Source organism: Cinclus cinclus, chromosome 1, assembly GCF_963662255.1.
Source record: "Cinclus cinclus chromosome 1, bCinCin1.1, whole genome shotgun sequence".
Lineage (NCBI taxonomy): Eukaryota > Metazoa > Chordata > Aves > Passeriformes > Cinclidae > Cinclus > Cinclus cinclus.
This window is the reverse complement of record NC_085046.1, coordinates 8,526,424-8,552,754: the sequence shown is the minus strand read 5'-3', so window position 1 is coordinate 8,552,754 and position 26,331 is coordinate 8,526,424. Positions and strand designations below refer to the sequence as shown.

The 26,331-nt window shown below is 39.5% G+C and overlaps 1 protein-coding gene across 1 annotated transcript in view; it reads left to right on the top strand.

Annotated features, from left to right (window-relative positions):
* PTPRN2 (protein tyrosine phosphatase receptor type N2) overlaps nt 1–22,412 on the top strand; it is a 624,843-nt gene extending 602,431 nt beyond the window's left edge. The window contains exons 21-23 of the mRNA XM_062506519.1: nt 1,840–1,904; nt 17,813–17,886; nt 22,341–22,412. Coding sequence (XP_062362503.1) covers nt 1,840–1,904; nt 17,813–17,886; nt 22,341–22,412 — 211 coding nt within the window. The remainder of the gene's footprint in view (nt 1–1,839; nt 1,905–17,812; nt 17,887–22,340) is intronic.
* The last annotated feature ends 3,919 nt before the right edge of the window (nt 22,413–26,331 follow it).

Sequence of the window (26,331 nt, the reverse complement as noted above, 5' to 3'; positions counted from 1 at the left end):
TACTTAGGATCTGTTTTAATCATAAAGTTATCCTTCCATGTGGTTTTTAGATGTTGAGCTGTGACTTAACAATGTATTGTCACACTTTCTAGTACAAGTAGCACTTCAGTTTCATACATCTCCTTCAAAATTATAGATGTCCTTTGCATGCCCTCCGAATTTAGTCTGCTTTATTTTATCTCTCAGTTATGTTTTGTTTCTTCTTTGCTTGTTTTTAGTAATCAGTGTAAGAAGAGGGCAATGTCAGGGAGTGGAAACCTGCCCAAAGATTGAGTAATTCTTTAAGCACAGAGTATTTTTAGGCCTGACAATGTGATAGATGCACATGAAAGCTGTTGGGCAGTTCAATGGAAAACTTTACCATAATAACATTTATACTGGGGTTTGCAATTGGAGGTTCTGACTTATTTATTGAAAATATCCTTGTAGGTAACAAAGACAGAAAAACAGTCCTGCTAAGAGGCAGGATGTTTGCCATGTGGCACTTCACTTTGGGTGGGAGTGAGGAGGGAGGGGACGTCTTTCTCATGTGTGGCTCAGCTGAGTGAGGATGCAAGGAGCTGAATGCTCCAGAGGGGGCTTGTCTGCATTGCCTGCAGGAAACATGAGAAAAGAACGATTTGATGCACAGTGAAGAGCCTTCAAGTTTCTCACTCTTTCCTTACTGTGATGGATGAAAATATCTACCATGAACTCAGCAGTTTTTGTTTTTATTGGGCCTGGTTGCTGTCTTGTCTCTCATTAATCAGCTTAACTAATAAGATTGCATCTTTGTTCCCTTCATAGACAGAGAAAAAAAATATTACCACTAGCTCTTTTACTCTAAACAGTGATCTAGTAAATGAAGGAAAAAAATCTCTGTCTACAGAAATTAAGTTTCATAGCCTGCCTGTAAACAGAATGCAATAATGTGCTTCATGCTGTTCTATTATTTTTTCCTTTCTTTAATTCTTGTACACAAATTGGGCTATCAATAAAAATAATGACTTAATTAATAAAACTACATACCAGCCTAATGGGTCACACATGCACCTTTGTAAAAATTTTGGGGAGGGAAAGGAAAAAAGCTTTTACTTGAAGTCTTAATTATGTTTGCTAACAGCAGCTCTAAAGGAGCATCACACTGGCAATTACACGTTGCTCTCTGAAAGGGACACAAGCTGCATTCAGATTAGGGAGCTTTCCCCCTCCCGAGGCTTGGTCTCACATCTCTGAGGAAGGGCTATTGATACACAAAAGTTAAAGCTATTTCTTAGGAATTACAAGATAATATTTATTTCTGGTCATTGCTACTAGGGAAGAACTAAAGGGAAAGGTACAGAGAAAAAACAAACCACTCTTATATAGTGAAGATTGCAGTCCTCAGTAATCAAATATTTTTTCTTGAGCAGATCTCTGCATTCCCACTGACCACTGCGTTCAAGTGCAATCTGCAACATGTTTTACTGTTCTGGATAATGTTCTAGTCACTCTGAGTTCTTCATTTCATATATAAGTGACTGTAAGGTCACTATATATACCCTTTTTGAATAGAAATGGTACCCTGGTTTAGGGTTTTCCCTAATGTTGTTTAAAATGCTTTTTTTGCATAAACATGACTTGGCTTAAAAAATCAAAACAAAGCCCTGTTATCAATGCAGGGTAGTAGTTAATCTTCCACAACCAGCTTGTGTTTATTCAGTGCAAGCTTTCTCTCCTCTCTCAGTACCCTCCCTTAAGCCCTCATTCTCTCCTCTCCCACCATGTGTAACACTATAACATTAAGGGCAGGTACCTTCATGTTGAGTCTAGATGCACACTGATAGGCTATATTTTTAATTTTTCTTTTTCTGTTGGCAGCGATGGTGCGGGAAGAAGTGGAACCTACATTCTAATTGACATGGTTCTCAATAAAATGGCCAAAGGTGAGAATCGAAAGGCTTCTTACTTCCTCAGTACTGAAAGATGTGCTTGTGTTGCCATGGCAACAGTGGGGGAGCAATATTCACAGAAAATCTGAGAATAAATTAGAGGCAAATTGTACTCTTTCCTGAATGTTCTGTAGTTTTATTTTCATACCTAATGCAAATGCTTTGTGAATAATGAGAGGTGTGTTTGTGCTGTTGAGAAGTATTTGAATCTTTGAATTTATCATTTAAAATAGTTATTATTATAGATTTTTTCCAAGAGATGCCTTGGGGCTCTACAACCCTAATTTAGTGGTTACAGGAGCTAGGTCCTGGGCTGTGTCATGGCTGTTGTCCAGTCCCCTGTCACCTACCCCACCATGACAGTCAGATGCAATTATTTTACTCTTTGGAGCTGCCCATTGCCACCAAGGTGTGTAGAAGTGGTGGTGCCAGACAGGGCCTCATGTCTGGCACAGATTTGTTTCTTACAAGGAAAAAGGCAGTAGTGAACAGGTCAGAAGACTGAGGATAAATCTCCAATGCCAGTTCTGGCACTGTCTGTTCAATATTGAACAATGTATTACTTTCTCTGTTTCTTAGAAGTCTCATCTGTGATATGTAATTTTATGATGCGGGAAATAATCTGTCAACTAAACATAAACGTGTTTTTTCAAATGAGCAATCTATAGATTCTCTAGAGATTGAGACCATTCCTTTTTTATTCTTGATTGGTAAATTGTTCATCGTGGGTAGTACTTGAGATACTCTGAAATAATCTTTGTTAGAACTGAACAAATTTTTAGTACTGGTGCTGTCTTCAGAAGGAAGGAAGGTGAGAGTGAACATGTAAAGCTGACCAAGTTTGCCTTTATTGATTCTTAACCTGAGTTCTTAAGCCACATCTGGCATTATACACACATGCATGTTTAATGAAAAAGGATTAGTTGTTAAAACATGCTAATTTATAGAGAGAAACAGTATTTAGTTCTTTGAATTATTTTTATTTAAGATCTTCTAACATTGACATATTTTTACATGTAGTTTAAAAATACTCTCCATACTTTGCAGTCATCTGCTGCTGCATCCTGAATATTCTTGTCCTCTGGGACATGGTGGCATCCGGTACCTTTAGAAAGATTTTAGCTTTTTTTTTTTGTCTCCAGATTCTGTTAACATGTCTCATCAAACATGGACTGAATTTTCTGCCTGCAAGCATCATGTGGAACTTGCCATAGATGCTAAAAGAAGTTGTATGTTTGCCTTCTCCTTTGCGCTGTACTGAAAATAAATTTTTCAGTGGGATGAGATTGGTTTTTCATGCTCGTTGGAAAATGGGTTTTTGCTCTGTGAGGGAATATGGAGATATTTCCAATGCTTGTTACTTGCCACGTGACAACCTAAACTTTAAAAATAGAAGCAATGGTACATCATAAAATTAATCTGGAAAAATTAACACGGACCTTTGTTAAGTGCTTGTTCACTCATTTCGGCCATCAGCAGCAAGAGGCCATAACGAAAACTAGATTTAAAGTATATGCAATTTATTGATATATAGAAGTAAATGAGGAGTATTTTCTGTCTTGGGGATTTCAGCCACTTAAGGGAGGGTTGACTTTGTTGTAAAAGCACTGAAGAATGCCATTTATTGACTCCATTGTACCATGTAATGTCAAATTCCATTTTAAGTGTGGGCTTAGCGCTTCACAATGCCAGACAAGTCATGTGAAACTGGCCAGAGAAAGGCGTCACAGGGCTTTTTGGAGATCGGTCACCCCCATTTTGTTCTTGACCTGCTCCCCTCTGCCCGTGGGGGTGTGCGACGCGAAATCCCCTGACCTGGTGCTTTGGCTGGAGTTTAAATGAAAGATCAAAGGGCAGAGCGGGCATCTCAGCCCTGCTGAGGTGGGCCTTTCCCAGGCTGTCACACTGTGCGGCCGCCAAAGGTTTTGTTCGGGCGGGAGCCGCGGCCCAGCCTGTGCGGCCGGGGCCCTCTTTGTCTGGCCTGAGAAGCTGGAGGCCCAGGTTGAGGATCCAATGTTCATCAAATGATCAAAGGCCTGAAGCCCTGGACATGAAATCTTTCTTTCCATTTCCTTTTCTTAGAGAATGAATTGCACGAGTGGCAAAGAATGCCCTTTCCAAAGCTTTTATGTGCAGTGCGAGGGCTAACTTCAGAGTCCTTCAGCGCTGAACATAAAAATGTAAGTGCACTTTCAATCTGGGCCCAGCTGCAGGGCCAGCATCGAAGAACCCTTCTTTCAAAAAGGCTTTTAAGGATTAAGGCCTTCAGTCTTTCAAAAAAAAAAAAAAAAAAAAAAACAACCAAAAAAAACCACCACAGACTTTTAAGAATAAACTTAGAATAATTTGAGTTTCTTGTTCCATGGTCTGGTTTATTAGAAAGAAGACAATAATGCATTTTTAATCAAAGTAAATAGAGGACTACTTAGTTTCAGCAGTGGGAAAGCAGAAAGCAATCAATAAATACCTTGGCTCTTTAGTGGGGTCTTTAATAGGTTGGGCGAAGGAGCTCCTTTTTCATGTAATGATTTACTTCCCTGCATTCTCTTGGACAGTTAACTGTAAATGCCTTTGTCATTTACAATTTCTTCCACTGCTCATTGAATTAGTGCTAACACTTAGTCTATTAAACATGTTATAAATTCATATCTTCTACTACCATGCTGTTGCCAACCTTCGTATTATTTTAGATGCTGAAAACCACCAGCAAGGGACCTGTTCCTAAAACCTAGAGCAGGAGAAAAGAAATCAAGTTGGGGAGGATTTTGTGTTTAACATCTGCCATGTCAGTTTGATGGTCCCAGCCCCTTTGAGGAAAGGAATTTTAAAGAATTAATTCAAAGAAGCAAAGCATCTTGGCTCAAGGCACTCACAGGACAGTAAAAGTTGGTAACGAGGGCAGAAATGCTCCCATGGTGTACTTGGGGGGTGAATGGAGCTGGTGGAAAGATGTGCAAGAGCTCACAGGGGCACTGGGATGGATTTGTTGTTGGGGGAGGTTTTTAATGAATTTCACTGTCCTCGGCACAGTAAATGCAATGACTGTATCTATGCACTTATTCCTGACATCCACATTAAATAATCTGAGATACTGGAGTAGTCAGAGAGCAACAGTGTCTATGTCTATCCAGTGCTATCATTCCTGTGTCACGTCAGCGGATGTAGCTATTTATTTTGTAGTTAAGTACTACAATTTTTTTTTTCCTAGCTTCATATGCTGTTGCCTAGAAAGTTAGTAAAAGTTGATCCTTGAGATCCCATTCCAACCTGGTGTTCTGTGTTTCTGTGATATGCAGAGTCCCTGATCCTATACCCATCAAGGCAGTAAGGAAAATGAAACAGTTGAATCTGTCCTTACAGTAACATTTTTAAATACTATGTACAAGATTTCAACAATGATACCTATTTAACTATGATAACTCTTTGTACGCGGGTGTTAAGAGTTTTAAGATGGTTGCCAAATCACCTCTCATTTCGGTGACAACCATCTTAGGACAAGCTGTATTTTTGAATTAGAAGCTGAGAAGTGATTTAGTTCAGCCCATGTGCATTTTTATGATTTAAAGAAATACAGAAAATGATAATGGATTGTTTTTGTAGATAACAATGCTTACTGGATTTTTGATAGGAACTGTTTCTCTTGAGACTGATTTCTGCTGAGAATTTCAACGTTCTTGATGTATTTACAAGTTTTATCCTTTGTTACTAGGGAAGATAGAATGATTTAGATTTAGTCTACTTGATATTTCTTCCTAACTCCAAACTCACAGTAATGATGAGCTGATCAGGTTTTTTTCTTTTTGTGTGATCTAGAGAAAAGTTGAGAATTTTCTCATTTCATGTCTTTCCTTATGCTTATTGTAGTGACTAAAAGTTAAAAGTGTGATATATTGCATGTGTTTCTGGCACACACACACATACACACACAAAAAAAAAAAAAGAAAAAAAGTCTTCCCACTTTCATTTTTTCTGAACTGAGAGGCTTGGATAGTGTAGATAATAGTTTGATTTTTAGATATTCATCCAGCCAGCAGCTGCTTAGGGTTTGCTGACCATCCATTTTCTCGTGTTTGAGCTGGCTGAAACGAGATGAGTCAAAGGGAAGGTGAATATGAATTTTAAAATCCTTTCAAAGTATTGATTTCCAAATTCTAAAACCCAGAAAAAAAAGATTCGATTTAGCAAAGCCGAACCAGCGGTTTATTCTCTTGCATTCAAAAGCTTGGATTATAATTGATGAGCACACACACACTCTGGCCAGGGCTGGATGTGGAGGTTATCTCCCCAAGTCCTTCCCTTACCCCTGCTACCCTATTGTCTGAGGGTCTTGTGAGTCAGCTCCTGAGCAGATGCAGTTTATACCGTGACATTTTAAGACGAAACAAAAGATTCCTTAATTCGCCTTCTGACTCATCATGATCAAATGATTTGGGCTAATCTGAACCCTTGCTGAGGTTTTGCTTATCTGCTGTTTGGATTTAACAATCATAATGAAGTTGTGGGGTTAGCTTCTCTCTGAAAGGGTTTTATGAAAGGAAATGCTTGCCCATACTCGTGTTAAAATGGATTCAATCTGCTTATTTTTTAGTTCTTGTGCAAAGTCTGAGAAAATTCTGTGGTTCTGTTGTGCTGATACAAGACTAGAGCTGACTATTTCTGACATGCTTTTGGCAAATGAGGGAATATTTCCTCAGCCCAGGATAAGCTTCTCCCATGAAAACAAAATTTAACATACTACATTTCATACAGAGGTTGAGAGAATGTAGTGTAAAAGGAAGATTTATTTTTTTTTCTTTTTTTTTATTTAAAGGTAGTTAATGGCTAAAGGGTCAAAAAGTGGGATTAGAAATATGTGGTATTCTGGAAAAAAAAACAGCAGAAGAATTCAGGACTTAAAAATATAATTGTTTTCAGGGTCTGAGTTTGACTTAATTACATGGCTCGTATTTGAGATTTGGGTGAGACAGATTATTATCTCTAGGAACACAGGAAAAAATACAGAGCCAAAAAATTGGAGTTTGCTGTGTTTACTGTTGTGCTGTCCACAAGACTGTTTCAGTTCTCAGCAGCAGTAATGCCAACCATGTAAATCTGAAATGCTGCTATTTCAATTTCCAAAGGAAGTTGCTCGTGTCCATGTAAACATATCGTATGTTATGAGGCTGGTTTTTCGAATGAGCTGCATTTATGTATTGTAACTTTTATATAATGAGTTACCCTGGAAACACAATTAGGCAAACAGTGCTTGTTCTTACAGCCTTTCCCAGCAGATAATTAATCACAATGAGAGCTGGGCCCCCAGCTACATGCACAAGTGTATAGGGAATGTATAGGATAGTTTTTCACAGTCGAGCCTGAGATGCTGGGCGAACTCTTACTATTTAGAAAAAGCTGTTTAAAACAGCGTTTATTTCCTTTGAAAAACACATTTGGACATATGATGCTTTAAAGCTTTTCACATGTTATTGCCTGTATGGAGCCATCAATTAATAGTTCATAAAAGGAAGATAAAAATGGCACATGTTCTACAAGCTTCTGTTCTGAAATGAATTGGTGACCATGGGGAAGGTGTTCTTGGTTGATGTTTCACACTGTATGTTGTATGGTCTGCATTTTTAGGTGGTTTCCTTTACAGAATATAAAGATTTCATATAATGTAAATATAAATAAATATAAAGATGAATATAAAGATTATTAATATTAAAGATTAATATAAAGATTGACCCTTTTTTCAAGCAAAAGGCAAACATGTTACTGATACAATTTCTTTAGCTTTTTTTATATATATAATTTATTGGTCAGGGATTACTCTAAAAGAGCCATATTTCTTGAGTTATTTGCTATTCTGAGGATTTTATTGGAAAGTACTTGGGAGTAGGAAAGTATGGCAGAAAGCAATCCTAATTATCCAGGGTTAGGGGCAAATGAATTTTGAAGAAAGACTGATCAGACATGGGCTATTCCTTGGGAAAGGGAGCACGAAGGGGGGTCCCCACAGAGCACTGGAAGACCCTGAAAGAAATGTATTGATGTCAGTAAGCAGCTTGAGATAGTGACTAATTTGAAAACAAGAGGTCATTGATTGAAACTAAGGAGGAGACAAGCAGATAAGGAATTTGTGAAGCATTTTTTCCCACAATGGGTTGGTTAGGATATGGAAAAGTGAAAAAGCTGGGTCATAGAAGTACTGTGCTATTGCTTTGAAAGCAGCTGGGCACATGATTGGAAAAGGAAGTTTATATACAGAGAGTAAAACCATTTCTGTTTCAGTAGCTAATCTCATGCAGCAGAGAAGTGTTCAGCTGACCAGTGGTGGTCTTCTGGCTGTAAAGGGTACAATTGGGTAGCTAAAGTGTAGTTATTCCACAGTTTCTATAGCTGGATCAATTTAGTCACTTTTAAGGATAAACTCTGTTTAAAGAATTTAAATGTGAATCTGTAACAGTTGCATCTTTTATTCAGGTCACTCTATGTATTGTCTTGTGAGAGCTTTACCACCTACGTGCTACATAAAATGAAAGTAATGTAAAATGTAGTTTTTACAATTTAATAGATTTATGTAGGCGAGCTACTTCTGCGTCTCCTGGAAAGAAAATGCATATTTTCCAAAGGGAACTTCAAGATTTTTTTAAGGCCAAATGAGACATGTTTTCATAAATGTCATTTTTGCAATAAGCATCTTCACTTTGTTCATGTTTGATTCATCACCTGGAGATCAACTGCCTTTCAGGTAATGTTACCAAGAGTTTCTGGAAGAGATACTAAAAGAAGCAAATTTTGTAAAACTCCATGGGAGCTAATCCTGGGGAACATCTTCTAGCAGGAAGCAACAGCACAATCACAATACTTGCTCTGTATGTGCTTATATATGTGTCTGCACATGCACGTGTAAGTTGAATTTAGATGTGTGCACTGGTATTTTCAGTGACAATAGGTGATTATGGGATATTTTACCCCATATAGAATAAAACTCATTAACATCCATTACTTCAGCAATTCTTCTGTAGTAATTTAGGCATATTCATTTTAGTTTGCACTTCTGGGGAAGGTGGAGAAAATCTAATTGTAAAAGAAACAATGAAACAATTCCTATCACGTATAGAATGTGATGTGACAATTCTCACACACGCTGGAAGTGAGGAAGGATTGGTCCTCAAATTAGCATCCATTTGCATTCAGTTACAGTGAGTGGTTTCTGCATTTTTTCCTTCTGCATTGACAAAGGATATTAACTTAAAAACTGACATGTCAGCAGTGAATTTCTATCCCTGTAAGGCTGTTAAAATCAGTGTAAAATTTAGAAGCATTATTTTCCTGTATAATTTTTTAAAATATTGGATTGTGCCTAGGTCTTCCATCTTCAGTGTCACCTTCCTTTGGACTGTGTACAAAGCCATATCAGATTTGTACATTTATTACATGCAGCTTTCAAGTATTAATATAAAATGCATAAACAGTAACACATTATGTAATGCTTATATGTAATGTATACTCTGTGTGCATGACTGTCACAATAATTTTAATTACTTCACTTTCATTACTTTAAGCATTCCCTTCTACACTTACATGCTTGCTTTGCCCATTGGGTACTTTTGTTGAAGTTGGTTTTGTTTGGTTTTCTTTTTAATAAAGGTAATGAAATTTTAATTTGAGTTGTTGTTAGGTCCATAGAAGCACTTACGTATTTTGTCTGAAATTACAGACAGTTCACTGACTCAGGCATAGGCTGGGTCCATCCCTAACTGCACATACATGCACACAGATTTTGTTCATCTCAAAGAGTGAATAAGCTTATAATGAAAATGCCAACCTGAATACATTAATATTTTTTGTTGTATTTAAAAGTGTACCCCTCACTAGGATTTTGCTGACGCTTTTCTCTTTCCATGCAACGAGTCAAATGATCCTCCTGGCCAAGAGGAGAACTACAGAAGCAGACATCTGGGTAACCACAAATGGAAATTGCTTTTATTTTTGTAGTTTCTGCTGATGGTCAGGCCCCTTTTTTGTCTCTAATAATTGCAAGTGGGCACATAGGAAAAGCAAGATGAAGGAAGAAAACACTCTTTTTTTTTTTTTTTTGTAGCAGAGCACTATACAAACAGCAGTTACTCGTAGGACACATTTTTGACTTCCATGGCCTTCATTACACTGGTTTATCTTTCCATTGTGCTTCCATGTTGCCGTTTTTCTGTCATCTCCTTCAAAATCGCCAGATGTGGAGGTAAGGGAAATAGGAAGGGCTACAGACACAATGCACAGATCTTAAGCACTGTAAGCTTTAGCAGATTCTAGCATTTGTGAGCCCAGAAGTGAAGAGCAGAAACCCAGCTCTTTTCAGCCCAGGTTCATTCCAGATAACTTTAGGCACATAAAACATCTAGTGTTAAGCATCTCACCTAACCTAGTTGTCTGGGTATCCTCAGTCATCAAGGAGAACACCTCTGGAGGACAGTTCTCAGGCAAATGAATTGCCCATCAGAGCTTACCCTCTCTCTCTTAGCTGTTGAGAGAGGAGATGACTAACTCCAATTTGAACTTCAAGGATGGCTGGAGTAGATGAGATGAGGCTGGGCCTTTGAGACCAAGCTAGTTAGTAAATATTACCAGTTTGCTATTAAAACTAATGGTCAGTGAAGAAGTGGTGTTACACTCCTCCTAGTTATGACCCTTTTCTCTTTATAATCAGATTGAGTTTGCCCCTCATATGGTGTGATTAAATGTTTTGCTGCAACATTAAGTACTCAATGGGGCAAACACTTGCTGGGGCAGCTACATGAGCCTTCCTTTAGAAGCTGTCAGTGGGAAGCTGGAGGCATGTAGGGCTTTAGGTGATTTGCAAATCTACAGCGTATCTGCTATGTCCAGCTACATTAGACATTGGAAACAGTGTGGCTGTGACAGTGCTATAGTCCATGAGTGCTGATTTACCCTCCTAACCCCCCAGAGAGCCCACTTCTATCTCTATACACTACGGCAGACAGAAGTGTCGATGGTACATTTGTCTATTGGGCTCCTGACAGACCTGGATATATTTTCTTTCTGTCCTTTGGTCTCCATGGTTCACTATCCCCTTGCTGTGGCAAAGCTGAATGCTGAAAAGGGCCAGAAAATCCAGTACCAAAGAAAGCCTCTTTGTCAGTCTTCAGACTGGGAGGGAAGGAAAGGCCACGTGAAGCTGCTGCCCGCGAGTTTGCTTTGACCATGACACATCAATTTTAGACATGAGTCATGCAGCATCACCGAAACATGGCACACACTTGTGTTCTTCCTAAACACAGGCACACTGATGAGACAGCTTAGTGTCCTCACTAGCACTGTATTGCTTCTCCTTATTTTCTTTCTCGAGTGTTTTTTTGCTGTTTCACATTACTACAAGTGCATCTTCCAGAGCACTCCTGGCTACCTGGGAATACTGAGCCATGCAGGATCCAAGGCTAAAGGCTGCTGATCCTGCAAACACTCATTGGTTCTTTTTCAGCTTCTAGCAACAACAGTGTAAAGAACTGTAGTAGGGACTGTTCCTTCAAGATCTTAACCAGCCAGTTTTTAATCTTAGCTAACAAGTCCCTTTGCCCTTCAAGGCAAAATTCAAAATATATACAATATAATAAATATAAAAAGATGCATTAGGCAGGTAATATCTGACTAGAATGAAGCTGAATACTTTCTGCTACAGAAAGAAAGGCATTTGACATGTCATTTCTGTATTGCCCTTAGTCCATTTTTTTTCTGTTGGGATAAATGCTTATATGAATACCCATACCAATCATCATGATTTCCTTAAAGAGAAATGGCAAAGGTGCTAATAACCCCCCCTTTACAACTCAGCATGACTCCCACCTGATATAGTCACTATTGCAATCACTTTATGATCAAAGAGAACAGAAAGAGGGCTAAGAAAGGTGCAAAGGGTATTGGGGGAAAAAAAAAAAAAAAAAAGAGGATCTATATAGGTCTTCACCTCTCTAGTGTCCAAGTACCTTATAATCATTAATGGATTTGCTTTCATGACAACTCATTAGGTAGGAAAAGAAATGGTTCATTTTATAAATGATGGTGTGAAACATAGGGTGAATTTAATGATTTAGCCCAAGTGGTGCAGGAAGTCAAAGTCTCAGTCTGGAAGAGAACTGGAATCTGTCTAAAGATAGCCCCCTAACGACCAAGCCATCCTTTAGGACTCACAGTAACAAATTTATAGCCATTCTGCAGAGTTATAGTCATATCTTTTTGAGGGTATATGCTGGTAGGTCTGGAAGTTTTTCCGAACTAGAGAAATCCTTTTTAATTTAATATTTATGAGCAAAATGTATTTGTGAAACATTCACAAAGAAAACTCTTCAGTTTGGGTTATTCAAAAAAGAAGCCCCCCACAAATAACTGCTTTGATGAAGTATTTAAGCATCATTTTATTTTTATAAATACACAGAAAATTCAGAGCATCTAGAATCTAAAATATTCCTTTTAAGACAGAGCTTTAATATAAAATTCTATCGGTCTCACAGAATCTACACTGCACTTTTCATTAGTACTGAATGAAATAGAACATTTGACTTTGCTTTCAATGTATGTTCAAGCTTATTACATAAAAATCTCAAAGACTACCTTAATTAAGCTAAAACTTCTCATGCATTTATGTAACAAATGCTGATTGTTCTTATAACTGAAAAAAACCCAACCCAGCACATTTTCAGATGCACAAATTCTGTAGTTTGATGAACCTGAATAAAACTTTTTAATGATATGCCTTCATTTTTTCTTCCCAGCTGATATATTTAAAGATGTTACTCCTCTTGGCAAACATTGTCATATTCCTGTGCCATCATAGTGACAGCAGCACTGCTACAGTGTGGAAGGGACCATCCTCCACAGAGTATTTCTCATGTGCCTTGTGCTTTAGCAAAATAGGACCCCTGCCATGTCTAGGGGAAGGAGAAGAGAGTGAAGCTTTCATTATCATAGTCATAAAAGTAACATTAGGTAATTCACAGCAATTTTAAATATTGTGAGCTGCTGGTCACTTCATGGAGCCTACTGCAGCAGAATTAGGCTGGGTTGTTATTTATTGCAGGGGAAAAGGGGGATTTACCCATGTTTTTATGACATGCTGGATACTCCACTTGCATGACTGTCTAAGGGCAAACACTTTAACCCCTTGAGATCTGCTAATCAGGAGCACCAGCTGTTAAGTGCCAGCATGCATCCAGCGTTCATGCCTGCAGGGAGAGAGAGGGCTGCAAAGGATATGACCCTAAACTTCAGAAACCGCTTCTCTCCTTGGGGGCAAAATATCATTCAGCTTGCATCTTCTCTTGTTTTCTTTTAGTTTATCCAGTTAATGTTCCTAATGTGGGCTGTTATGCGCTCACTGTGAATGCTTCAAGCCTTTAGGAAGATGATAGTTAATTACTGAAGTTAAAATCTGGCTTGCACTGGTGTGGAAGTGCTTTCAGAGGTATTTACTCAGCCAGCTCACTGAGCTGCTAGGGGCAGAGGAAGGCTGGCAGTATCTGGCTCACAGTGAATTACTGTAAATATATGTTCTGTTTTTAAAAAATAGCACATTCCGCAGTCATTTCTCACAATACTGCTGGTACAATATTAGCTCACACTAAGTTACAGTCATACCTTCATTTAAAACAAGCAATGGAATCCATTGTGGAAAAGCCTGTCACAAACACAACCCAAGTTTATTCCCTGCAGAGTAAAATACCATCAAAAGGTGGAAAAGCAGTTCTTTATTGTTTAAATGCTTCTTTTATCCTTCTCTTTGGCTTCTGAAACCAGTAGCACAGATATATATTGGTGGGAAGATAGAAAATACTGCCTTTTTGACAGATTTTGTTTTCTTTTCCAAATGTCAGTTGCTCTCCAGCCTGGTATTTTTAACCCTTACCATAGATTATTTGTTATGTGACAATAAATTGATGTCTACTTCTATTACTGGACTTAACAATTTAGAAGCCTAAACAAAACACTTCCAATGATTGGATATCCTTGGAATCAGTGGATCAAGCTTTTTCTCTAAACCACTGCATCAAATTTAGTTTGTGTGTGGGCTTTCCAGATAAGCAATGTTTCAAATGCCTAAGCAGTGTGTGGATATTTTGTGGCCATCTCAGTAAGAGCATGACTTGACCCTAATGTCCTTAGATATTATATCCCTCTCTCCCACTGTCATGTAGCATATGCTGTATTCTTTTGTCACCTGAAATGGCTCAAAAGCATAAATAAATTGTTATTGGTTACTAAAGAATGTAATGCCCTATTATACTCCCAGATTAAAGAAAATGACTCAGCAAGGCAAAGAAAATCTTGAATTTGGGTCAGATTTCAGTAAAATAATTCCAAAGAGAGTTGAAAGTTCATGCTGCACTCAAACATTGAGTTCTTCTCACCTGTGAAGACAGGTTGGGTTCAAACCTCCCTTTGTGCCTTGAAAATTTCCGTGTCTTCCACCAGAAAACTTTTTGCAGACTGTGGCATACACCAGTGGTAGTGAGCTGAATTTGCATAATCCAGCAGCAGAGTACCCTAAACATGAATAGAAAAAAGCCCTCATCACAAAATGAGATTTAATAGAGGACTAGCAATGTATACTTAAACACATTTGTTTTAGTCACAATAAGGGCAGAACGTGGAGATACAGAGGAAGAAGAGAGGTTTATTCAGTGTAGAGAGAGAACAAGTCAAGCTGGCTTTTTTCTATGCCACTGATGTCATCTCCTGTCCTGTGAATTTTCTTTTTTCTGAGATGTGTTTCTTCTGAAACAGTGTCCTGTCTTTGGAGCACTAAGTTTCATTGATCAGTCTCTCCAGGCACTTACGTATTTTCCATCACCGTAGTATCCAAGGCATTCAGAGATGGGAAAAATGGTGTAGCAAACCTATCTGTGTCTCTGCTTTGGATTGTCTCCAACCCAATGGCATCTCAACAAGATACTCGATTTGTTCTGCTTTTCCTTAAAATTGTCTATGGCTGAGGACATCAGAAATGCTTTTTGGGTGACCTGATGGTCACAACCCATACGCTGGGGACACTAGTCAGTAAAAACTGATGTTTCTGGGGACTTTGGGGACTGACAAGACACTACAGAACAAGCTTCCCATTAACACCAGCCCACTAGGACTGTTCTTATGTTCCAGTGCATGCATATGCTTTGGTGTTTTGCTAAATCAGGATTTTTAAATTAAGTGTTGTTCATACTATTAGTCATGTCATTCCCTTAATGATGATAAAAAAGCAAACATCAGTTCACTAGTAAATGCCTGCAATGTGCATCACAGAAATGGAGGAATTAACTCTTTCAAAGGTAAACTCAGAAGACTGTCTGCCCATTAAGAGTGTAACTATGTCTTGTCATGGACCTTTTCTCTTTTTCTACTGAGGGTAGATTATTTTCAAATAAAGATCATCCTTCAGTGGTGGGGGGACATACGTGTTCACAGTCACAGGTACTTGGGCCTGCCAGCTGCGGTGGGAGGATCTCTGGGCTCAACCTTGCAGCATACACCTGGGAAGCTCAGAACCGTGGTTAACCTTGCCCATGGACAGTGTATTAAATATTTCTTGTATCTTAATTTCTGAAAGGAGAATTTCTCTTACTTTGAACCAAGATGCTACTGGAATGTTTTATTTCCTGGTAATCAAACAAGGCTACAAGTGAGGCTGTAAAGCATGTGCAGTATTCACATAGCACCACAGCTGTGGTGGAACAGGAAAATCTCTCCTAACTACACATGTACGTGTGAGAGTAAACACTGAAGAGAGCTGCTGTGTTACACCAGTGTTAGGGTTTGTGAAGAGGATACCTTTAGTGATGCTTTGCAGATGAATTGCCACTGCAAAATCTGCAACAGATTTAAGGTATAATTACTGTCACTGTTATCAGACTTAACAGCGTATATAAGTATTGCTTTGCTCCCTTGTAAGGAGATTTGGGGGCTTTTTATTTTAAAATAAAACCTTCTATGTTTTTTCAAAGCTCATCCCTGTAAATCCTGGGGAGGGGTGGGGAGTAAAAGGTAATGCCCCAATGCATTACATTCATTGCATAATGCAATGCCCCAACCCGTGGTAATTAGCAAAACTGTCTGTCAGATACCATTTCTAAGTTGTTGCTATTATATTTACTGAATTAATTTGTTCAATTTCTGATACAGCTGAGGAACATCTATTTACTGATTTGAAGAATGTATTCCAAACCAATTATTCTTGTAGAGTTGATGTTATTTTTAAATATAATTTCATGTCTTTTATCAAGGAAAGCAAATGAAATCATTCACTATTCATTGCTTTTCTGAATTTTTTTAAAATTGGTTCTGAGCTACGAAGTTGAGTTGGGTAAATGAGGAAGTGCATGATGTTTACATTGATATGAACCCAACTACAGATAGACAAGCCCTTACAAGAGTTGTAGGAAGAGTAATAAGTGTTGGATCCAATTCTCCAAATCCAGTTCTGGGAACTCAGCCAGTATGTGTTCTAGATGTGTACAAGTAACACTGCAGCAGCAATGCTCTAGGTGCATGGCCCACAGGTTGGCCACTGAGACCCCCGTGAATATCTGGGGATATTTAAATGCCTCCAGAAAGAAGTCCCGCATTGGCAGAGGGTGGCCCAGGAAATTTGTAGGACCAGGCAATGGGAAGCAGTTGACAAATCTTCAGAGCACACCACTGAGTATCCCTTGAAATAGAGCAGATTCCAGAATTTTGGCCAATCCCTGCCCTTGATAAACCATCCAGTGATCAAAGTGAATGTACAAAAGAGGAGAGACCTGAGCTCTGCACATTTCCAAGATCCCATAGCTATGGGCTCACATCAACTCTTGGAGAATGAACAGTCAACCAGGGCAGTAGGGCAGAGTGGGGCAGAGATGAGGCAGTTACATTTGCATTAGGATGACCCTCTGCCCACCTGCCTGTTGCTTTGGTACCATAAGATGTTCTTGTAAGATGCAGAAGGGAGCAGATGCAAGAAAGAAAAATTTTGCAGGTGAACTTTTCACCTCAAAGAATTTCCAGCCAGGCTTCTACTCTTGAAGTTCATACAGGAAGGTCCAAAATCCTGATTCCCCCTCAATCCCTTTACAAAATATCAGATTAGGCACTTAAGGAAAATTAGGAGAGTGGTCTTGGAGGAAAGTCACCGGAGGAAAATGAGGAGTAAATCAGCATCTCCCTGTCCCCTTAAGTTCTCTGATCTTTGTGGGTGATAAGAAAGGGAAGAGGCTCGAAGACTTGCTTTGATCTCTGCAGTTCATGTATTGAAGGCAAGCTCCTCCCTGTGCATGGGGCAGTCAGGCTGGCTGTGCCTGTTTCACCTGCCCTGGTGCTGCCAATGGCTACAGGGCAGCTGTGTCCAGACACAGGGACAGCACCTAAAGAAAATGCCATGGACTTCCCAGGTGGAACAGTCGCCACGCAGCTGGGTGGTGTGACAGGTCCTGACCTAGGAAGCCACAGACAGGTTTTCTGGATGTCAGCTGCAGGTGACAAAAGGTCACCTAAATCTTGTTTTTACAGCATTAATCTTTGTGTGGTTCAGGCCCTTCATTCAGTGCATACTCTTAGAAGTGACTAAGGGATGCTCAGTGACATTGCCACGACAGACCCTCAGGTTCCACAAAATACATTCTGCTCTAGGTACAGAGACATTTTTAAGAATTTATTTTTCTCTGGCTTCTCTTGAATTAATGTTAGTAAAAGGTGCCCCAACCTCTTATTTTTCTATATGAAGACAAAAATTGCAGCTGCCTGCCAAGTCTGCTGAGAGATGGATGTAATAATTTTCAATTGGACTGTTAGCCCAAAGGGAACCCGATAGCACGAGATTGACAGATGCAGCATGGATTATCTTGTGCTCTGAACTCAGCCCAATTTGTGGTTTGTTGCAGGTGCTAAAGAGATTGATATTGCTGCTACCCTGGAGCACTTGAGGGACCAGAGACCAGGCATGGTCCAGACAAAGGTACTGTCAATAAATCCACTGGGATTTTAAATACATTAAAGGTCTTTCACAGTAGTTGTTTTCATGACAGAAGAGAGAGGGTATGACCTAATTTAACGCAGGTCGCTTGCTGATTGCTTTGTTTGGCTCCCTACCAACTGAGGTTTATTTATACTGAAGATTTATCTAGGTTACTTTCTTTGGTGTTTACTGTTCTTTCTTGTAATATCTCCAACATCTATCTTGATTACCATATATGAAGGGCAGTCAAGACAACAATCTATAGCCTGCTAAAGAAAATGTGCATATGAAAGAGTGTTCTTGCTTTCATCCTGAACTATGGATTATTTTCTTAGAGTATCTGTGCTTAACTGTGCATGTAATATTTTTTTTAAAGCTTCTACTCATTAAAGAGAATGAAACTGCTGCATTTGATATTTTTTTCTGGAAAAAAAGAATCCAAAAGTTTTGAATTAAAGAAAATAAAGTCTTGCAGGAAATCAAGTAATTTTCAGTATCTTTGAATAGAAGAGCTTGCATCATGCCGACAGCCTTTATGGATGTAACATGGTAACTATATTTTTACACTTTAGTAAGATGAATGCCTTACTCTCAAATTCCTGTCAGCTGTAATAGTTTTGACATTTTTACACAATGTAAAACTTAAACATAGTAACTGATGGTGCAATTCCAGTCCCTTAAATTAGAAATGAAGCTTTCTGTCATTAACAATTTCAGTGATGTATAGAATGATATTTTGGGATATGTGCTACAAGTTAAGAACTGCAAATATGACAATAAAGAAACTCTTTCATGGTATTGAGATGAAATAAATCTGTTTATGGCCTTTTAAAATATCAGATGATAGTTATAGTCCCAAACTGAGTAACAAGAGCAATGTGACAGCACCATGTCTTGGCCAGGCTGGAACTGATAGGAATTTCTGCAGTTGAAGAGGGAGTTGAAATGGCTGAGGGGCAAAGGTGAAATAAATGTGTGTTGCAGCAATCATTGATTCATAATTTTTCCTGAATCTTTTCCCAATCATATTATTTCCCACTAATACTAGGGGAAAATACTTCTGAAGAACAGCTTGAGGAATGCTAATTATTATTTGCCAATTAAGTAATTGCATGAAAAATAAAGATGAACCAGTCAAAACTAACTAACCTTTATCCACAAGGAAGACATAAAATTACACAAATCTTTCTTCTGCTTTGATTATTCAGACTGGAAAAAAGGCAAATACCACACAGTATCCAATGTCATATATATTTACTCTGAGGTAAGATGCAAATCCTGGACTGCTCTGCGAATGCATTCAAAATATGTAGCAGCTCTGTGGCAACATAGAGCTCAAATTCCAGTTTCCATCTCAGGGCAGAGAGAGTATGGCTCATTGCCCTCAACAGAAGAAAAAACAACATCTCTCCAGAACCAAAGACTGAGGCTATGTGAACAACTTCTACTTAGGTCAGCAATAGCTACCTGAGTTCCATGAAAATCTCCCTCAAGACATGTTTTTTCCCTCCAAACATTTGTCTGGAAGAGCTCCAGAAAACAAATGTATCCTGTGTTTTCACCCAGGATGAAAAATTTTCTCAGGATATTGCTTATTTCTCCTCTTGCTCCTTCTTCCATCATTGTCATTTTCTCAAAACCACCCAAATCACTTATTCAAGCTAATGTCTTGCAAGTTATAAATATCTGGTTACATGCTAGCAATGCACGATCCCCAGAGAATTTTTCTGATGGATTTAAACAAACCCCTGTGCTTTCCCAACTGAATACAAATGAGGAATATTAGACTCTTGGAGTAATTTAAAACGATGGATTAAAAGTCAGGTTAGAAATGCCAGTTACAGAATATTCCTAGGCAAAATAAACACCGACTTCCTTCAGCAATGTTATTGTGCTTCCAGCAGGCAGCGCTCCACCTTTCCAATAGGCATGGGAAAAATTTGCTTGCAGCATTTTGTCTTCTGTAAGAGATCTTTAATTCAAAAGCACTGTACATAATAAATTGCAATTAAATTATCATAACGACATTCTGCATTTCTGAGAAGTGTAATAGAGGGTTTGTGGATTTGTTGGATTTTTTTGCAGGGGAATCATAAAATAGAATTTATATGTCACATGTGAGAGGAAAAAGTGATGAAGAAGGAAGTGTATTCACTGTGATGGGACAAATATATACTTCCTTTTTTCCCCTCTCTCCTACATCCTCTCACAGTCTATAATAGTAGATAGATTCCTTACTGTGTTATATATGCTACTTGAACTCACTTTGTTTTCCTGGGAATTTTTTATCTCCTTTAAAAATTATGACATTAATTTGTTCTAACTGCAGTTGTCCTCATGGAAGTGTGGAAGGTGTGGGAAGGCTTTTCCTGGGAGGGTGGTGATGTACATCAATGGAAGCTGCACTCCCTGCCTTTCACCTGGCTGTGTTATGCAGAAGGATGGAGGGTGAAGAGCTCAGCTGTGCCATCCCTGACAGGCCATGTCCCCACACATCTCGTGTCTGCTCTCCTTTTACTCCCTTTACTGCAGTCAGTTTTCAGTTCTGGCTGTGCAGATTACGCTCTATAAATTGTTCTGCCTCAGTCATTAAGGTCGCACCTCCTGTTGCTCAGTCCCTGGGCCAGGCAGACACCCTTCCTCAGGCTTTTTGAACTGGTACAAGCACCCAGCTTGGTTCTACCTCAGCATGTCCCATATATGCCCTCTCTGACCCTGCTGCTCTCCAGCTTCTCCCACACACTCATCGTGCTCCAGTTAAAATACAACTGATGCTCCAGAATGGCCCCCAGCATTCCCAAGTGTTTCCTTTAATTGCAGAGACCTTAGACAGTGCTGAGAGCCTTAGGCAGTCATGCACACCATTTTCAGTGCCTACTGAGGACGAGTCCTACTCTTTAGGGTGAATTGATGTCTGATTAAAAGCTGTTGGCTGCAGTCCAACAAGTGTACATGGATGCCACTTTGACAGCACCAAGCAGACAGCAAAATTCCTGAATGGCAGTGTCACTGAGAAATTATTCTGAGTTTTGTTCTGCTTTTTCTGCTCTGGCACTGTGCCCATCATCGCTTCTCTGAAGCCTCTCCACATGGCAGCTGACTGCAGTCGGGGAAAACAAGGCAGAGAAGACTGGCACTGGATTGCAGGAATTAAGAGTCAGCTGCCTTTCTGAACTAGGAGTTGTGCATCTGTAGTTTGTTCTTTCATCCTTCCTTACATTTCTGCAGTAAAATGAAACACTGTGGAAAATTATCATTACTGGTTCAGTGATCACTTTTGGGGGTGGCTGTGCTCTGTAACCATCCCACACAGTCCCTGGCAGCACCAACTGAGGGGCTGGAGGTACAGACCACCAATTTTCTAATGGGAGACAGTACCCCAGCAGTGATCTTGGGATGCTTTGCAGGGTGCATCTAAAACCTGCATCCTCATAGTCGATTCCTCAGCAGCTCTTGACCCCAGCTGGCTTAAAGCTCTGGAGTACTTAAAAAAAAATCCAGGAATTTCTCCATATCCTTATTTGGTGCCTTTGATTTGCCTATATTTTGAGAAAACTTTTCACTGAAAAGTCTCGAACTCCAAATCACACTGTCAGTTATTTCAGTAAGCTAAATTACTGAGAAAAAAAAATACTTGCTTGGAAAATATAGCACCTATTAACCTTGATAATTTAAAACTGCTTTGTCCTTCTGTAGGAGTACATAGTTCAGGATGGTGTTAGGGTTGCACTTAGGAGAAGTAGCTGTTCATGACTGTGTCCTTCACATCTCTGCCAAGCCAGCACAGAGGCTTATAAATCATCTTGGTGTTGATGTTACAGTAAATTAATAGCAGAGAAAAGTCTTCCCAAGTATGTTTTATATAGGAGTGTTCTTAACAAAATTGAGTAATTTGTAAGATTGGAAAGGACGTTAAAAAAAGAGGCTTAAAAAGATCAATGATAGGTAAGCCAAAAAGCAGATACTATTCTATATAATAGGTATCAGACAGGTAGAATAGATATGATAGATAAAATAAAGTTTTATTTTAGATTCTTTCAACTAGAAACAGTCCTGCAAAAAAACAAAGTCTCTGCTTTACAGCATCTCACTTCATATTTCAGTAATTCACTGAGTTCCCATCTCTGTGTCAGAAGGAAATGGCTGGTGATCAGCTACTCCTAAACCCTTCTGACCATGCAATGACAATATATCATCGTGTCCCAATAGCTTGGGTTCTGCTGCTAACATTTTTCTCCGTTAAAATTACTCAGGCTTCAAGATGTTGTCAAACATGTTATATGACACCAATAATCCCAGAACATTTTGTTCCTTTCCATTGCAGTGTACAGTTCATCCTGCATATTCATATTTTTAACAATGTCTTGAGGACATTCAGCTGTGGAATAGAGAAGTAGGCTTTCTGGAAAGTGTTTTGTTTTATTATTCAGGGTGTGCTTTTGTTCTCTCTGCAGGAGCAGTTTGAGTTTGCTTTGACAGCGGTGGCAGAGGAAGTGAATGCAATACTCAAGGCCCTTCCCCAGTGAGCAGCTCAGTCTCCCGAAGGTTCCCGCAGAATCCATCCCTCGTTTTCCTCATCCTCAGTCCCTATGAATGTTCCTGGAAACCGTGACCTGACCTTAACTGCGTATCTTCTATTGTAACCACATAGTGATAGGGTCCTTACAAACTCCTTTAGCTGGTAAAAGTTCAACAGTTAAAATGTGTATTCTGGTTTTTTTGGGGTTTTAAACAATTTTTTAAAAGTACATCAAAGCCTCGGATTAAGTGACAGAACAATCCATCTAATTCCTCTCACATCCTTGAAGCCCTGAATGTCTCACTTTGAAAGCACACATTCATGTTCTTAATAGCAAATATACAATATTGTGGGTAATTAGTGCAGTCAATATAGTCTCAGAAAACGGTGTTCTGTTATATTTTGTAACTTCTCAAAGGCTGAATAAGAGCAAGGGCCTGAAGAGGATGGTGATTGTTCCCATACAGTGCCAAGCTGGAGCATGAAGCAGTGCTGTGGGTGTGAGCAAACACAGGTCCAGGCTCTGGCAAGGAGAGCTTGCACCTTCTCATGCCAGGCTTTGGCAAGCAAATGTTTTCTTAACTGTTGTTTACTTTTCAGCTTTGTGCCATGAGAGGAAGAAAATCTGAACTATGAGTAGTAAAAGAGGCTTGCATGGTTGTTGTAGCTGGGGAGAAAACATGTCAGTCCCATTAATGGGGAGCCAGGGGATAATGAGCACAACTCTGGCCATGTACCTGGCACAGAAAAGGAGAGCATAGGCTCCTCTCAGATGATGGGAAAGGTCCTGTCAGCAGTCAGGTAGTTATCTGGAGCTGTTATGGAAAGAGATTTTTGGTTTTATGGGATTACTGAGGAAGAAAATGGGATTCTCCCCTTTATCTTTGCATTTCCCTCTGTAAAGCTCCGCTGTGCCATCCTTCTTTATACCAGGAAAGTATATTTCTGTAAAAGCCTGGCTGAAGAAGAAATCTGTCATCTGCATTTTATAACTCTCATCGAGTTTGTCTGATCCAGGCATTTATTGCAGCTCTTTGCAGAGGCTCTGCTCACTCCTTGTTCTGCAGGACACCTATTTGAACTGAGCATGAAGGGGTAAAGCAGCACAAAGATTGAATTTCAGAGATTCATGCGTTCTCAAAAGCCTAATGCCTACTGTTGCAAAGTAATGCTAAAATATGTCTGTAAATGGTTTTGATATGCAATCTTGCTTCTGTGATTTCACAGGTTTCGTTGTGGCACTCTTCTAAAGGAATTTACATTATTGATAGTAAGTACTCTGATATGTTTGAATGAAAGGCCTGAGTAAAATTAGTGAAGGTACCTATGATCTAGGCTATTAATTCCATTTTCAAAAGTGAATACTTGGATGCTTTTTCATATGCTATTATACATCTCCTTGACTTAAGAATCTGGGGTGCTTTTTTCCCAAAATTTTATGAGTGTTGTGTGCTTGAAACCATATTAGGCTAATTGTTTAACTTCAACACTGGAAAATATATCATTGAATGTAATTTGGGAAGGGGAGCTTTTATAAACTTCTAATCAGTAAAATGTTACAAATAAGAATATCACACAGTTTTGCTGGCCCAGAGGTGACGAGCATCAATCAAAATCAACCATGTTGCAATTCTGTGTTGTAGGTGTGGATCTTGGTGATTTCTTCTTTTTGGCAATTAAAGAGTTATCAAAAAAAAAAAAAAAAAAGCAGAAGGCTTGTTACTTTTTGCCATACATTTTTGTATGCTTTACTTGATATATGCTGTTGCTTAATTTGTGCATCCCATTACTATAGCAGTGCAGAGCAGTTACTGCAGATGCCATCATCCTCTTAAGTACACATACTGTACATTAAGCCACATGTTTATTTTATGGCCTAAGCATTTTAGAGCTTTCCTAGCAATAACTAAAAAAACTAATGGAGTATAAATGAGAAAATTGCCTTTTTCATTTGATAATTTAGGTTTAACAGGATTCTTTTATTACTTAGCTTACACAAAATTGCAGATCAGGGCAGATGAGATCAGTTTGAGCTGTATCAGCAAGTGTTTGAAGTAGATTTACTGTGAGCCACGTACTGCAGCTTTCTGAAAATACAGGTAGTTGTATGCAAACAAACTGTCCAAAGATTCAAAACTGAGGCATCCTAAGCCAACCCCTCTGATTACTGGGTGGAATGATTTCCCAGAGTGAGATGCTGTGCCATCACCCACTGCCAATGGGCCAGTGGGGTTGTACCACAGATTCCTGCCCTGGGATTCATTAGTGTTTGCCTCCTGACTGTCCCTGTGCATACCACAAATATGACTGATGAGTCTTTCGTTGCACTTCAGGAATATTTTTTAAGCGTTCTTTTGCAAATATTTGCATTTCATAATAGTAATTTCAGGGTGATCCCTATTAATTCACAAGCAGCTGAGTGTGGGACTTCATGCTTCGGAGTTTATTTAGCATAGATTAGAGGGCATTAATCTTCCCCAAGGCTAATGGGGGAGCAATGTATTGTTTTATTCATCGTTGTGGAGCAGTTTACACAACAGAAAGATTCAGTCTTACTCAGAGGGTTAGAGTATCTCCCACTGACCATCATCGACAATCCTGTTATTTCAGCCATGTTGTGTACAGTTCTTCCACAAAGAGGTGCAAGGCTTATTCTGTTGACGGTAAACAACCACACAGAATATTTCATCTGTGCATAGCACACTGTTCACACCTCTCAGTAAATGCCCTGCTTCTGGGGGCAGTAATCTGCTGCAGGGTCAGTTAGTGAAACACAGGTTTCAGTTGCACCAGGGCAGTCTAGAGGGGTCTATCCATTTGCCAGGAAGATGCCAAAGCCATGGATGAAGCCACAGAGATGGATTTGCCGTGAAGGGCAGGTATTTCTTTCCACTGCAGTTAACTTAATCCTTGTGATCTGGTGAAGAATGTGATTCAGGCCAACCCCCAGTCACTTGCACTGGACATGGGATGCACCCCATGGTCACTGTCAGGTAGAGTTCAGCTTCTGCCTGAAGACCAGGATCACCTGAGAGCTCAAAGTCAAAAGAGACCCACCATCCTTCCCTGGTCAATTTTCTGCTGGTCTTTAGTAAATTCATTGTGATTGAAGCTGGGGCTGATGCCTGACTCTAGGCCACAAACAGCATGTGTTTAATATTGGACACACTCACATTTTTGACAAAGACAAATGGAGTGTACAGATTCTGTTTGTGTGGTTGAATCTTTAAATGACATTTTAGGGGGCAACCTGCAGGAGGGCAGTTTAACCCCACTGCTCCTCACTAGTCAGAGGCAGAAATCCCTGTTTTCCCACAGGCAGCACACACAGCTGCTGTCCCTGAGCAGGGCAGGGACCTGACCAGACCCTGCTGATGCAGTCAGTGTGTCCAGGGAGGAGGGACAGAAAGGTGGTTGTCACCACATTTGATATTTCACAGGAATAAAAGCACGGTTGCTCTCTCCAGCCTTTGCCCTTCCCATGACATGGGCTGGGACTTAGAGGAATGGAGAGGCAGGACAGCACCATCCCCCAGATCCCAGATCCTTGAGGTTCAGCCTGAGGCACAGGGCTGAACAACTGTGTGGGGTTTGCTGTTGGCTCCAAGTGTTCAGGTGTGAGCCGTAGCCATTGCTGTTGGCCACTGCCAACATGGGACCTGCTGCAGCCCAGGAAACTCCCATCCCAGTGGAAGTCCTTGGCCAAGAATGAATTTCAGCAGAAAATCACAAATCTAAATCTCAATCCAGTAGCAAAACAAGCCAGATTATTTTTATAAAAGCTACTAAATGTTTAACACATTTCAAAATATTTTTAGAATCTACACCCATGACTAAACCTTGTCCCTTGTCTCCAGCATGCATGCAGATCCAATCCCCATCCATCCCCAGGGGAATGACAGCTATAGCACCTGTAAGGAGTTCAT